At 43.0% G+C, this 14,459-nt stretch overlaps 1 protein-coding gene across 2 annotated transcripts in view; it reads left to right on the forward strand.

Annotated features, from left to right (window-relative positions):
- Nucleotides 1–14,459, forward strand: part of LOC311032573 (glutamate receptor ionotropic, delta-1-like) — a 388,903-nt gene that overhangs the window by 354,516 nt on the left and 19,928 nt on the right. For both annotated transcript variants that reach the window (XM_084039468.1, XM_084039469.1), the window contains exons 10-14: nucleotides 1,815–1,937; nucleotides 2,559–2,633; nucleotides 2,834–3,179; nucleotides 5,664–5,802; nucleotides 12,358–12,553. In XM_084039468.1, coding sequence (XP_083895594.1) covers nucleotides 1,815–1,937; nucleotides 2,559–2,633; nucleotides 2,834–3,179; nucleotides 5,664–5,802; nucleotides 12,358–12,553 — 879 coding nt within the window. The remainder of the gene's footprint in view (nucleotides 1–1,814; nucleotides 1,938–2,558; nucleotides 2,634–2,833; nucleotides 3,180–5,663; nucleotides 5,803–12,357; nucleotides 12,554–14,459) is intronic.

The following is a 14,459-nucleotide window of genomic DNA, read 5'->3' on the forward strand; positions in this document are numbered from 1 at the left end:
TGACTCACGTTCCTCCACCCAGTTTTTCTTTATTTCTTATTTCTTGAGAGGGCGTCGACCCCAGCGCCTTCGCAGACCTACCGTCAGCGTGATCAGTTTAAGGGATAAAAAAACAGCCGAGTGCGTTTTTCTCTCCGCCCTGATCCCAGAACAGCGGCGGCTTGTGCCAGAGTTCCCTCCTGTGCTGGCGCAGGTCTGACCAAGCGAGACTAAAACCTTCACCCCGGTGGTTTGATCCCCTGCAGCTGCAACACGGCAGCCACACATACACTCTACCTGTATGCTACGCTCTAAAGCACCGCTTGGCTTCCAACTTCAAAAGTAACAAAACTCTGTTGACACTGAATAGTTAAGCTTTTGTTGCTTTGACTTATAATGTATTCTCGTTTTATTTGAATAAAGATGTGCAACGCTTATTTATTCTGTACAAAAGTACAAACAAAAATATTATTCAATTTGCTGGCTTTTTCATTCATTGTTCTGTTTAGTGAAAGTCAGATTTAAAAAGAGAGGAAAAAAAGACAATGAGGCATCTTGAAAGAAGGAGTGACACTGACACTGGATGACTTGTCAACACTGGCAGATCAGAACTGGCTCAATGACCAGGTCATGAATATGTATGGAGAATTAATTGTGGAATTTTGCCGCACATTCAACTTTCACTCATTCTGGGAAAGAGGAACCGGTGCAGGCGGAGTTGTGTTTTAGATTGTTGTTTCGTAGAAACATTATCAAGTCAGTTTGCTGTTAGATAGCAGAGTGGCCTCAGGTGGATCCAGATCACAGTCTTCCTACCAACTCATTATAGAGAGGCTGAGCCCCGCCCCTCCCGGTGTTTGTCAATGACGAGAGACAAATAATAGTTTGAACATGTGATGTTTGTCAGTTTTAAAGATAATTTTTCAAGTCATGAAAGTCATACTTTTTGGTAGGTTATGTTGTCATTTGCGCGACGTACGTCACCAACGTGGCCGTTAGCTTGGCTCGCTAGCTAGCATCGTAGCTTCAGAGAGGGACGCCACTTACCTCACCGCTGATGGAAACTCTTTAGAATCCCGTTTTTTCACAGTCTCATACTCCAACTGTTATACGACAAAAAATTTGACTTTCTTGACGTGTAAAAGTAACGTTTAATGTGACAAACATCACGTGTTTAAGATTCCGATACCAAAATTTGAGACTTGTAATGTAACGCTCAGCCGACTCGCTAGCTTGCGAGGAAATTTCAGTTAAAATAAAACCTGAGCAAACTTATAAACTTACCTAATAAAGCAACAATATTATCTACTTTACTAATCATTCAACTATTTTGACCTGGAAGTGTTCAGATTTATCAAAACATCTAAAATATAAAAACAAACACTATAACACATCTCTTACTCGGACATCTCGGTTAAAACTGTTGCATGAAGAAAGATTTTTAAACACAGACCTCAGACTTACATGCGTTGTGATTTAAATGTATTATTATCCAAACCTACATTTTAAACAGAGGACATCATGATTTATGAAGACAATGCATTAAGCTGATAATGATGAGGCATATTCTGCCTCAGGGCTTCATTTATACACATAATAATAAGGAGTAATGAGTATTCACGTCTCAGTGTGAATAACCATCAGTATGAAGTACATTTGCATATGATGCATTTAAAGTACTGCTGTACAAGTACATTATTATGACTCCGTTTGTCAATGTTGCAGCTCACAACACCGACGTCGTACTTCAACATGTTGTCGTAGTTTTTCTGTTCTTTTTTTTGGTTGACGACAGTAAAGTAACTCTGTCGTCCATCGTCTCTCCGTCTCTACAGGAGGATCCCTTTGTGATGGTGGCGGAGAACATCCTTGGCCAGCCGAAGAGATACAAAGGCTTCTCCATCGACGTGCTGGACGCCCTCGCCAAGATCTTGGGCTTCAAGTACGAGATCTACCAGGTGGGACGCGTGTCAGGTTTAAGCTTTCCTTTTCTAACACCATCGTTGGTCTCCAAGACTTATGATTGGCTGCTAGTGGATGCTGTCACACTGAAAGGAAACCATGTGTTATATAGAGGTCTGGCAGGTTGAAATATTGCATGTAGGCACGATTTACGAGTTTATCGCACATCGGAGTGAAAAACACTCACGGTAATCGATCATGGTGACCCTCCGTTATCGTATTATCGTAAATATCGTCCGTGTCACTTGACAAAGCTGTGTAGCTCGCTGTCATGCTAGAAAAGTGATAAATCGTGCCTGATTAAAAAAGGATCCAAAAATCATTTTTTTTAAGATTTTTTCATTTCATTGTTCACTAAAAAGAGTTGTGTGTTTTATCTGTGACACAACAAAATTTCTAAAGTTTAAGTGAGTTTTAAGCACTTTGGATAATTATCGGGATAATATTGTGAATTATTTTTAGTGGAATAATTGTGATATGAAATGTTCATATTGTCCCTAATTGGATGAATAACTGCAGCTTTCGTTTGATTTCCTTTGAGCTTGAGCTTTGCGTCAAGGCTGTTTGTTGAAATAAGATGATGTAAACTCAATAAGCCTTGTTAATCGTTCCTCCAGGTGGCTGACAGTAAATATGGATCTCAGCTCCCCAACGGCTCGTGGAATGGCATGATTGGTGACCTCATCAGCAAGGTAAACCAATAAGCTTCCAGTCAACATAGAACGTTTGTGTTGTGTGTTTAAAAATGAACACCACAGATGGAGAGTTATACGGTTCACTAGAAACTGAAGCTAACATATTCAGTCTTGTCCTATTTTGTCCCTTCTTGGCAACACAAATCAAAACATAAATACTTGTCATTGATTGGCTGACAAGTCTTATCTTCCTGCAGAGGGCCGACCTAGCTGTGTCGGCCGTCACCATCACGCCGGAGCGGGAGAATGTGGTGGACTTCAGCAAGCGTTACCTGGACTACAGCGTCGGCATCCTGCTGCGAAAGCCCGAAGAAAAGATCAACATCTTCTCCCTGTTCGCGCCCTTTGACCTCGCCGTCTGGGCTTGCATCGCCGCCGCCATCCCCGTGGTGGGCGTGCTCATATTCCTGCTCAATCGGCTGCAGGCGCTGCGCTCCTCCTCCGCCCAGAATGCCCCACCAGGCCAGCCCCCCAACGGCGGTGTGGGCTCTGGCTCTCTGCACAGCGCCATCTGGATTGTTTACGGCGCATTTGTTCATCAAGGTGAGAGAAAAGATGGCGATGGCAGAAAATGTCCAGTAAACGACATGAAAATGAAAAAACACCTGGACTGGTCAGGTGCTTCACACTTCACAGGTTTGATTCCGGCAGCAGCCGTGTGTCGTCATTACGCCGATGACACTGAACTGTGAATCACGGTGTCGGTCTCAAAATGCTCTCACAGAGAAGTAGTAAGCTGTTCGGTGGAGATTATCTGCCTCGTAAAGACGGCTTTCTCTTTGATTTCGGAGAGTTTTAATTCGGAGCTTTTACACGGATTACACAGTGACAGAAGAGGGGAAACAATAAGCATAGGAGGATTTGCGGCATGTGAAATATTAAGCAGAGAAGCAGAAACAAGGGCAGCAAACTTTAAAGTACTTAAATGAATTAGAGGGGAGCCTTAATACTGTGTATATTTCAGAGCGCAGAGCTCCAGCAAATTGCCAGATCTCCTGCGTATGCGGATTGATTTGAAACGTATTTGTGATACAAGCAAACATAATCAATTACAAAATATGTTTCCATATAAAAGTATTTCAGAATGCCGTTTACCTGTGTGGGAATGTCATTTTTAGGAGCTACTAGATGGTAAAGCACGTCAGGATTAAAGCTATGATCTACGATTTGGAATAAAAAAAAATCCACTCAGTCTATCAGCCGTAGGCCCGCATAGAAATTGACCAATGGGAGCCATTGCTCCGGAAGTCTCTCATTGGCTCGTACCCTCCATCCAATTCGCTCCCACTCCCACCTCGTCGAATCGTGGAACACTGAGGGGAGGGGTTTGGTTGCTGTTTTTAAGAATGTAGACCATAGCTTTAAACAACAACTAACACACATTTGTACTTCTGTACTAAATTATGTAATATGGAATCTAAGAGCCTGGTGAGTCAACCAAACACAAGTTTTTTTCCGTACTCATGTTGCGTTGTTTATGTATGCGTTTTACTTAGTGCATAAAGTTATTTGAAGCTCAATAATCATTTATTTCCTAAACCTAGCTAAGAGCTTTTGATTCCTAAACAGAACCGTGACCTTAAACCTGTCCCAAGTTGCCCCTTCTCTCTTCTAAATATATTCGCAGCTTCAAAAAATGTCCTCACTGTTTTAAATGTTAACAACCGCTTACTGGAAAAGAGACTTTCTCAGTCCTCACGTTTCAAAATGTCCAAATTGTGCTCACCTTCCAGAAGGGTCTCACTTGTCCTACAAGGATATCACACAGTCATCGGTATATTGCCGGACAAATCTCTCGGTTTGACGAGGTCGACTGTTGATTGTGACGGATATAAATGTTCTTTAGGAATTTCCCAAAGCCATCCTCACTTATCAAAAAAGGTCTTGATTTCCAAAAAAATGACCTCTACATAATAAAACTGTCCCCATTTTTCAAAAATGTCATTAGTTTCCCCATTTTTAAAAACGCCCTTCTGTTTTAAGTGTCCTCACTCTCAAGGTATCGGTCCTCACAACGGTAGAAGTCCAGGAGCTCACATCCAGGGAAACGTGTGTGTTTGCGTCCACATACACACACAAACACACACACACACACTCTCAGCAGAGAACCCAGCTGCATCTATTATAGTCTGGCAGGTTGCCTGGGAAACCTTTTAGGCCTAACAGTTTGTGATTAGATGCAGCCGTGCCGCCGCTCTGCTCGATGTGATAAAGCAGCGTTCTTGTCTTTGAACCAGGTCAGCAGGTGGCCTCCTGGTCGCCAAAAGCCACCCGTAAGTGAGAGGTCACAGGTTAGATCCCCCACAGCACGTGTCCTTTCACATGTGAGGGATCTGGAGCCAGATTCTCAACACCATCGCAGATCTGAGGACAGTTAGGAAACACTTGTAAATTGCTTGTAACGTTGAGGAAACATTTGCGACAACAATTAACAGGAATTTGTGAGTCATATCAAAATAAGTTGTTTGAGTGGATCAAATTAGCACAACAAATTATCCTCATTAGTAAAATAATCTAATATTTTTTATCTGACCTTGATGTATTTATGAATGAGTTTAAACCCCTGAAGACCAACAAAATGACGCATGAGTGGAAAAACCTCTTAGATTGGGAATTTGTTTTTTCTTCTCTTGGCTCCAAATATATGAAATATCCGAATAAATTATATTGATAACATTAAAGTTTAATTATCCATTTTTGGAAGTACCCAAGAGAGTCATTGTGGTAAAGAGTGGTGAGAGAATTGGGACTAAAGGTTCCCTTCAGGCAATTTCTTTAAAAATGATTAAAAAACACATTTAGTGTAATTTTCTGGGAAATAACTGAGTAATTATTATTATCATTATTATTATTATTGAGTTGTATTTATTTTCAAAGTGACAAGAAGCAGAGGTCCACACTTGCAGCATGATAGTCCACTGTTGGTAATGTTTGTGTGTGTGTGTGTGTGTGTGTGTGTGTGTGTGTGTGTGTGTGTGTGTGTGTGCGTGCATGCATGCGCGTGTGTGTGTGTGTGTGTGTGTGTAGGTGGGGACGGTGCAATCGGCTCCGTTGCTCTGAGGATCGTCATGGGCAGTTGGTGGCTCTTCACGCTCATCGTGTGCTCGTCGTACACGGCCAACCTGGCGGCCTACCTCACCGTGTCACGCATGGATCACGCTATACGGTGAGGTTCACACACACACACACACACACACACACACACACACACACACACACACTTTGTTGCCGCCTCCTGACAAGGTGAGCATAGAACAGCGTCTGAACTGGAGAGCATTTCCTGATTGAAAGAAGAGCAAAGAACGACACATTTTCACAGAAGCACAGCTGGTCAGTAAGAGTTTGATTGACAGATGGCTCATCCAATCATCTGCCACGTATGCTTTCCAAACCGGCTTCTCAGATGGTTCTGTGCATCATGATATACGATGTCCAGTTGCTACATGCAGCACCGAAACAACAAACACATACTGTATATGTCTGGGAGACTCTGTTACGTTCAAAGTGTCCAGGTTCAAGTGTCTGACTCACGGACGTAATTTAGGGGGGGGACACAGGGGACATGTCCCCTGCACTTTTTAAAAAGGCCGTTTTGGTCCCCTGCAGTTTTTACCGTCCAAAAACAATGTTACGCTATTGTAAACAGAGACACGTCAAGCACTAGGACCAAGCGGAAAACGTCCGCTCAAGCTGAAGCCTGTTTCCCTTAGTTTAGACCGCCCACAAGCTCCTCGATTGGCTCTGCCGTTTCTTGTGTGATTGGCCGTCCCCGCTGTCACTCCATCTTGCACACTGACGGTCTGCTAGTCTGCGGTCAGGAGTCCTACAGGAGTCCGCTACTATGCGTTGGGAGTTTGTTCTGCCTGGTTCAGGGGTTCTGGGTCAGCTAGAAGGATTGTAATATCAGAGGTTTCATTTACATTAACGTTTGAATCGGTGTCCATGTGCGTACGTGCGTGCGTGTGTATGTGTGTTTGGTAATTAGACGCAGCCAGGATGTCTAAAAAAAGAAAAGTGGACATAAAAGACTTCTTTAGAAGTCAAAGTGTAAGTTACTCATAGAAATGCGTTACACCCATCCTGCAACACCTTCACTGGCTCCCAATAAACAGCATATCCACTTCAAGATCCTCCTCATCATCTACAAAGCTCTCAATAATCTGATCAATAATGTATTATTATTATTGTTGTTATTATTACTATTGGATTAGAATTGGGTGATAATGTTTTACATGATTTACAACCAGTCAAACCAAAAAAGGGACAGTAAACTTAAAATTAGCAATAGAAAACTAGAAGAACTACTAGAAAACACAGTGAACTGAAAGAGTTAGAGTTTTATTAAAAATACTTGTGTCCCCCCCACTTCTGAAATCAAAATTTCGTCCTTGCGAAGATGAACATCTCAAATCAACACGAGAGAAAAAGGCTGCAGATCATCTGTAATTTAACAAAAACCCACGAGTGGCATCAGTGAAGGACCAGCAGACGTTGAGTAAATGTAGTTATACATTTAGAGTGCGGACAGATTAGCTTTATTAAAAAAAGAAGCCCTCAGCATGAATATTTCTGCGTGAAGAAGTGACACCAGAGCTTCTGAGTTCAAGTGTTGTTGGAGTGTTTAATGCATGTGTTAAATCAGAGGTCTCTGTTCTAAACGCTGTCTTTCTCCTATCTAACCGGCCTGGCGTTGGCGTGGTAACGCGCCGACCCGAATTCTGCTTCTGTAGGAGGTTTCATCTGCATCCTCTGCAGAAACCGAGAGTAGAGGGAACGTTGTCGACAGTTTCGAACACGATTTGCATTTCATGTATGGCTGCAGACAGTCTGCTATGAATATAAATATATAGATTTAGTCCGAGTGACAGGATTGAAATGTGTGTTTACGGCGATCCCAAATAGTTGCTAGGGAACTAAAACGTGGATCAGCTTACCTCAGAGTGAACCAGCTGAACCTGAGTCAGTCAGACTGTATGAGAAACACAGAGATAAACAGACCGGCTTTTCTGATTTCTGTCTGTCTGTCTGTCTGTCTGTCTGTCTGTCTGTCTGTCTGTCTCTTTGCCTGCCTGTCAAACAACGTCCATTAATGAACAGTGAGTCCGTCGGCAGATTGATCTTCACATCACCGTCTTGTAAACAGAGCTGAGATCAGATGAAAGTTGCCGTTGGGTAACTCGTTGAGTGACAAGCGATCAAGCAGAACCGAGTGCTGCAGTTTGATCTTAATTAGCACAAACACCATAACTCAAGATCAATATATTTATATACACAGTATCAATATAACTCCCACATGTAGTTTCCCAACATTCACTCCATCTGTTCAAGATACAAGTGTCTTTACTTTTAAAATACTTTTTTAGTTTACTTTCAGACAGACCCAGGATTTCAGACCGCCTTTTTGTTTCCCCTCCAATAAAAACAAAAGAGCGTCGGGACATCAAAGTCTGAATGTGATTAAACCGTCATCAGCCGGCTGGTTTACTTGAAGAGCTGCTCAGGTTGCATGTTCAAAGACCCAACGGCTCGATTTACAGACCAGACCGGGACCTCGGAGGCCAAAGGATCGTCGTGGTAACAAGCGTCTGATCATCTGTCTTTGTTCACATTTCAGCTCCTCGGCCATTTATAAGCAAAAGAAACTCACACAGGGACCAAAACACAGACAGGAGACTGAATCATTCCCGACTGTGTGTCAGCGATGTCGCCATCTTGGATTTTAGCAACCAGTGAAGGAAGTGACCATATTTGGATTGTGGAGGAGTGACGAATGGATCGGCACCCCGAGCAGCAACCTTACTGGATCTGGATCCATGTGGATTCTGATGTGAAACTGCTAACAAAGTTAGCTTCATGATTCAGGGTCAACTTTACAGCTAAGTGTTAAAGTCGTCTTAGTAGTGTCAATCAGCAGGTAGCCCCGCCCCTAAAGCATCCCCTGCTTTCTGGTCTGTTTGACTCTAAATGGACCATAATGTACTAAATGAACATCATGCTGGATTGAAGAAGACTTGAAACTAGAGATTGAGTCCTTCAACAGAAATGTGCAGCTGAGGAACGTCGTTTTCTTTCCCCGATCTATCACGTGTATGAATAAGTAATGTCCTCTATCATCCCCCATCTAGAGATAAAACAGCCACTTCACAGCCGTGCGAAGAAACGCCGCCTCCTTCCTCTCACATTTGTCTCTCCCCCTCAGAGTCAAATCCAAGCTGACATTTTCATCAGAAAACCCACCGGCACGTCGCGTTGAAGTGCGCGGCGGCGAGTAAATGCTAAACACGAGATTTACACACATTCGGTGAAGTGGAGGTTTTTCAGAATGATCTAGACTTCTTTAAATCGTCCTCAGACGGCGGGGGGGACCATCTTCCCTTTCTGACTGACTGCCGTCCCCACCGGCTGCCGTCGCTCTTCGACGCGTGAAGCTCGTCGTTACCCCGTCGTAGCGCTCCATCAGGCAGACGGATGGAAAACGTTCCATCCGTCGGCACGGCAAGAGTGTGTTTTTTTTTTCTTGTGTCGTGATCTCTGTAACACTGTAGAGAATCTGGCAATGTACTCAGGTTTCATTGTGTGTGTGTGTGTGTGTGTGTGTATATATATATACACACACATTTGAGGGATTATTGCAAATCATTTGTGTATATAATAATAATAATAATAATAATAATAATAATAATAATAATAATAATAATAATAATAATAATAATAATAATAACAATAATAATTCTAGAGCGATTATTTATACACATAGCATTCCAGTGGGTTTGACGGATAAAATATAAAGTGGGCTCCAGACGTTCAACAGAAAAACATCGTCCACTTAAAGATAAAACTACATTCCAGGACGTCTGTGTCGTTATATGAAGAGACATCACTACTCTCTCATAATAATCCATTTAAAGTCGGTTTCCATTTGTGATGCTCATCCTAGAGCTCAGCCTTTGTTCTCTCTGAGTTCAAACAAAGTTTTCAACCGCTAAGGTTTCAAAGAGTCTGGGATAATAAATGAGGTCTGTAATATATATACGGATAATATATTCAGCTTACAGCTAAATCTAATAAAAAACGAAGGGCTCATGGTCAAATAGCATTGAAGGCTGAAAGAGCAAACATCGTGTTAAATATTCATGTGTACGTTTTAATAACACGTATTCCAAAGTCAAGCGGCGATAAACCCTTAGTGGAAATAAGAGGAGGATATCCTCTCTCTCTCTCTATCTCTCTCTCTCTATCTCTCTCTCTCGTAATTAATCCTCATTCATAAAAGAAAGAGAGCTAATTTTGTGACTTGTTAAAGTAAACGTGTGTTCTCCTCAATAAAGGCAACCGGTGGTCCAGACTAAATCTAGACACTTAGCTTAGCTTAGCACAATGACTGGAAACGAGGGGAAACTGCTAGCCTGTCACTGTTGAACCGTCTGTGTGTGTGTCTGAGCGTGTGCGTGCGTATGTGTGTGTGTGTGTGTGTGTGTGTGTGTGTGTGTGTCTGAGTCTGAGCGTGTGTGTGTGTGTGTGTGTGTGTGTCTGAGTCTGAGCGTGTGTGTGTGTGTGTGTGTGTGTGTGTCATCCAGAGGTGTAAGAGAAAATAGTGCCCTCTCTGAAGGACTGTACTCAGACATGTTGTTTTTGGAGAGCAGCCACTTTCCGTCACCATTTTATTTCCCCGACGCTTTTTGAACTCTAGTGTTTCCTCTTTTTCTCCGAGTTGCTTTGAAACAACGTTATTCGACCTCGAGTGGCTCCAAATTACAGCAGACCTGAAAAAACGCTTGTCCGACGGCTGCAGCGAGACGAGAGGGGGAATAAAAAACAACAGGCTTTATGAAGAAAAACAGTTTATATGAAATCTGTGTACGAAGGAATAAAATAAGAGTAAATTTATTCCAGAAGAGCACTTAGTTTACTTTATTCAACAGAATCAACTTCCAGCAGTGACCCTAAAACACGAGTAAATGCAACTGCAACAACAAAAAGTATTCTTCTTCTTCTTCTTCTTCTTCTTCTTCTTCTTCTTATGCGTCACGTCTTCTTCTTCTTCTTCTTCTTCTTCTTCTTATGCGTCACGTCTGCTGCAGATTAATAATAATTCATACAATAAACATAAATGTACAGTATTTATTTGAAGGCATCTACAGTGTAAATGAATAGATTTTATAGAACCCCCCCTCTTTGTTTGAAGCTCTTCTACCGTCAGCGTCCTTCAGTATTAAAGCGATGGCTTTGTGAAAGAAGCTGAATGCAATAGTCCGTCTTTTCTTCTTAAACGGAGAATCGAGCAGCAGAACTAAAGAAATAAAGACGGAATTCATTTAAAACGCTACGAAAAAGCAGCTGTGTGTCTCGGCCTGCCGAACGAAGTTCATTTCAGATAAATAAACGGCTCGGCTGTTGATGTTTATTGAATGATGATGTGGAATCGTGCAGCTGCCCTCCAGGGACACGCACGCACACACACACACACACACAGAGAGAGACACACACACACGCAGAGATACTAGATTATATTGAACGCATCCATTTGCTGCAAAATCCAATTAGACTTCCTCTCTAACCTCCACCAGCGCCGCAATTATCCAATTAAAACCAGGGAGTTATTAACATTCCCGTCCTGACGGCAGCTCGACTGTGTTCACGCGACAACAACCCCGAACGCACACGAGCGTTGGGAGGAAACACGTCAACAACATGATAAACACCACGTGACGGATTCGGCCCCTGATGAACTCGAGATGAACCTGCAGCCCTCGAGAACAGGACCGGGTTTTTATTTTAATGTTTCACATTCAAACAGATTTACTCCTGTAGTCCATGAACCAGGACCTCCAGCAGGAACCAGACCCCCACTGAGAGAACCAGACCACCACTGTTAGAACCAGACATCCACTGTTAGAAGCAGACCTCCCAGTGATGGAACCAGAACCCCCACTGATAGAACCAGAACCCCAACTGATAGGACTCCCCACTGATAGAACCAGACCCCCACTGATGGAACCAGACTCCCCAATGATAGAACCAGACCTCCCAGTGATAGAACCAGACCACACACTGATAGAACCAGACCTCCCAGTGATAGAACCAGACCACACACTGATAGAACCAGACCACACACTGATAGAACCAGACCTTCCACTGATAGAACCAGACATCCCAGTGATAGAACCAGACCTCCCAGTGATAGATCCAGACCCCCAGTGATAAAACCACACCCTCATTTTATAACAGTATTTTTCTCTACATGGTTCATGGTGCACATCACAAATTAACTCTAACTTTTATTCAGAGCATCAAACAAATCTTTTTAGCATCAAATAGATATTTTTTCTTCTCATCTTTGCTTTGTTTGTCAGAAAATCAATATTCTCGCTGGTGTTGAAGACAACGCTGCTGTTCTTATTAAAATACAATATAAAAAGACTCTTGCTGAAACATCTGTTTACAATAGTCAGCTGCGTGGCCGTCCACGATGAGAACTGGTCTCCCACCTCTCCACTGTTCTGAAACCAGCTTACGGTTCTCTGAAGAAAAGAGACGTGATTATTCGAATGAAGAAGTTAGAATTACACATTTGTTCGACTGAATACCTGACAGGACGTAAACCGATTCAGAGAGAAACCAAACCCAACACTGCTCTGGTCTCTGGTGCCAGAACAAGACCGGAGGAATGACTGAATGTACAGACTCCTCACTCGTGTCCCCGTGTCTCGTGTCCCTCCAGGTCGTTCCAGGACTTGGCGCGGCAGATCGACGTGGACTACGGCACCGTGAGGGACTCGGCGGTCTACGACTACTTCAGGAACAAAGGCACCAACCCTCTGGAGCAGGACAGCACCTACGCAGAGCTGTGGAGGACCATCAGCAAGAACAACGGGATGGACTACTCCGTGTCCAGCCCGTCTGAGGGCATACGCAAGGTGAGACGTGTGTGTTTATTAATATATTCATTTAGTTTTTCCAAAATATAATTTATAATTTTAAAGAAAATGTAGTATTATATATATAAATGATATTATTTTGGAAAAAACTAAAATAATTAATCAATACATATATTTTTTAGTTAACATATAGAAATAATTAATATGTTGTAACATAAAAATTGTGTAATTTTTTAAATAAAAATTGTGTGTCATGATAACATCAAATTGCCCAACGAAGGAGATTTGAAATAAAGGCTTTAACCAGTAATGAAATATTTGAACCAATCATTTCTTAAGTTATTAGCTTTAGTTGAAATTTAAGTACCTAAAAATGATTAGCATTCATACACGGAGACTGAAATTCAAAGCCTGATAAACCTTTCATAGATGTTTCAACGATGCATGATGTCGTTATTGTATCAGTATTTCATAGCAGCATATCAGGTGTAATGTGTATACAAACACACAGCGGCACTCTGTAGACACTCAGCAGTGGCACAATACACCAATTAGTGTGTGTGTGTGTTTCACTGCTGTACGTCATTGTGCTCATCCATCTCCCAAAAAAAGCTGATGACAAATTAGCGTCAGACACATCTGCATCCATTATTCTCCCATTTGCATAATATTATGGCGTATTCTCAGCGCACAAACCCCAAACACACACACACACACACACACACATTTTAACCACTTTCATCGTCGTCGAGTGCTTTCCCCCGTACGGTGGTGGCCGGCTGCTTCCAGTCTTCCCACGCGCTGGCAGAGAGACGCTCCACGCAGCCGAGCCGAGGACACTTCCTGCATCGTTTGAGCTTCTAAGTGGTGAGACAGGCCCCTCCAACAGCAGCTGTCTCACTCTTAACGTCTCCATAACGTCGCTGCCCTCCGCTCTCATCAGCACCGACTCCAGAGGCCGACGCGGGGAAATGAACCCATCAGACAACACCGTCCGCACCAGCGTTCTGAATCTGCTGGTGGTCATGGTAACGTTAACTGGAGGTCTGTAAGCCGATGAGACCTCTGGCCCCCCCATAGGCTCACCCACCACCTCGACACTGAACATTAGCGTTAAATCAGGAGGCGTCGGATCCTAAGATGCATGCGTGGAGTAGCAGCATCCTGCAGTAAAAAACGCCTAAAATAACACAATGAATCAACTCCTCTGAGGCTCACATACATCTATCTGCTCTCGTTCCCAGCATAAGAAATATGGAATATGAATCCAAATGGAGGAGCATAGATGGAAAAAGTGAGACTTCTTATCATCACCTCAAAAAAAGATCTAAATAACAATTAAAATCAAGTTCTCCTAAGCTCCATTACAACTGAACATTTAGAACACGATCTATAAAGACACACGTAGGTGGTGTTTTGGCCGTCTTGACTGTTTACTGGCCGTTTAACTTCAACACATGATGTTACAATAGTGAAAACAGCGGCGTGTCCAGATCTCACACGTTAGCTTAATGAGATGTGTTTCTTTCTGATCTTCACAGCCGCAGTTTTAGGTTGTCATGGCGTCCCCGATAAACTGTGTGGGAAAAGGTTTGTTAGAGCGATGGAAAGTCGTCTTATTGTGTCAGGCAGACTCGGCGTGGAGGCGTCGTTGAGGCGGTCGGGAGTCTCTCTGCATGGAGCGCCGGTGACTGTAGATCTGAGGATTCCTGTTTCCTTTGAGTTACTGAAGGCTTTTTTTCCCTGCCGAACGCCTCTCAGCGTCCCGGGGTGTTGTGACGTAGCTTAGCATCGACGCGTGGCAAACGGCATTTTCTCTGTCTGCTTCCATGAGAGGAGAAGCAGCATGAAGACTGAAGCCTCCACCTTACTCCTCAAGGAGGAGGAGGAGGAGGAGGAGGAGGGCACTTTGTTCATGTATGTAAGTGCACAATTAGCAGTGACA

Source organism: Eutrigla gurnardus, assembly GCF_963514095.1.
Source record: "Eutrigla gurnardus genome assembly, chromosome: 22".
Classification (NCBI taxonomy): Eukaryota; Metazoa; Chordata; class Actinopteri; order Perciformes; family Triglidae; genus Eutrigla; species Eutrigla gurnardus.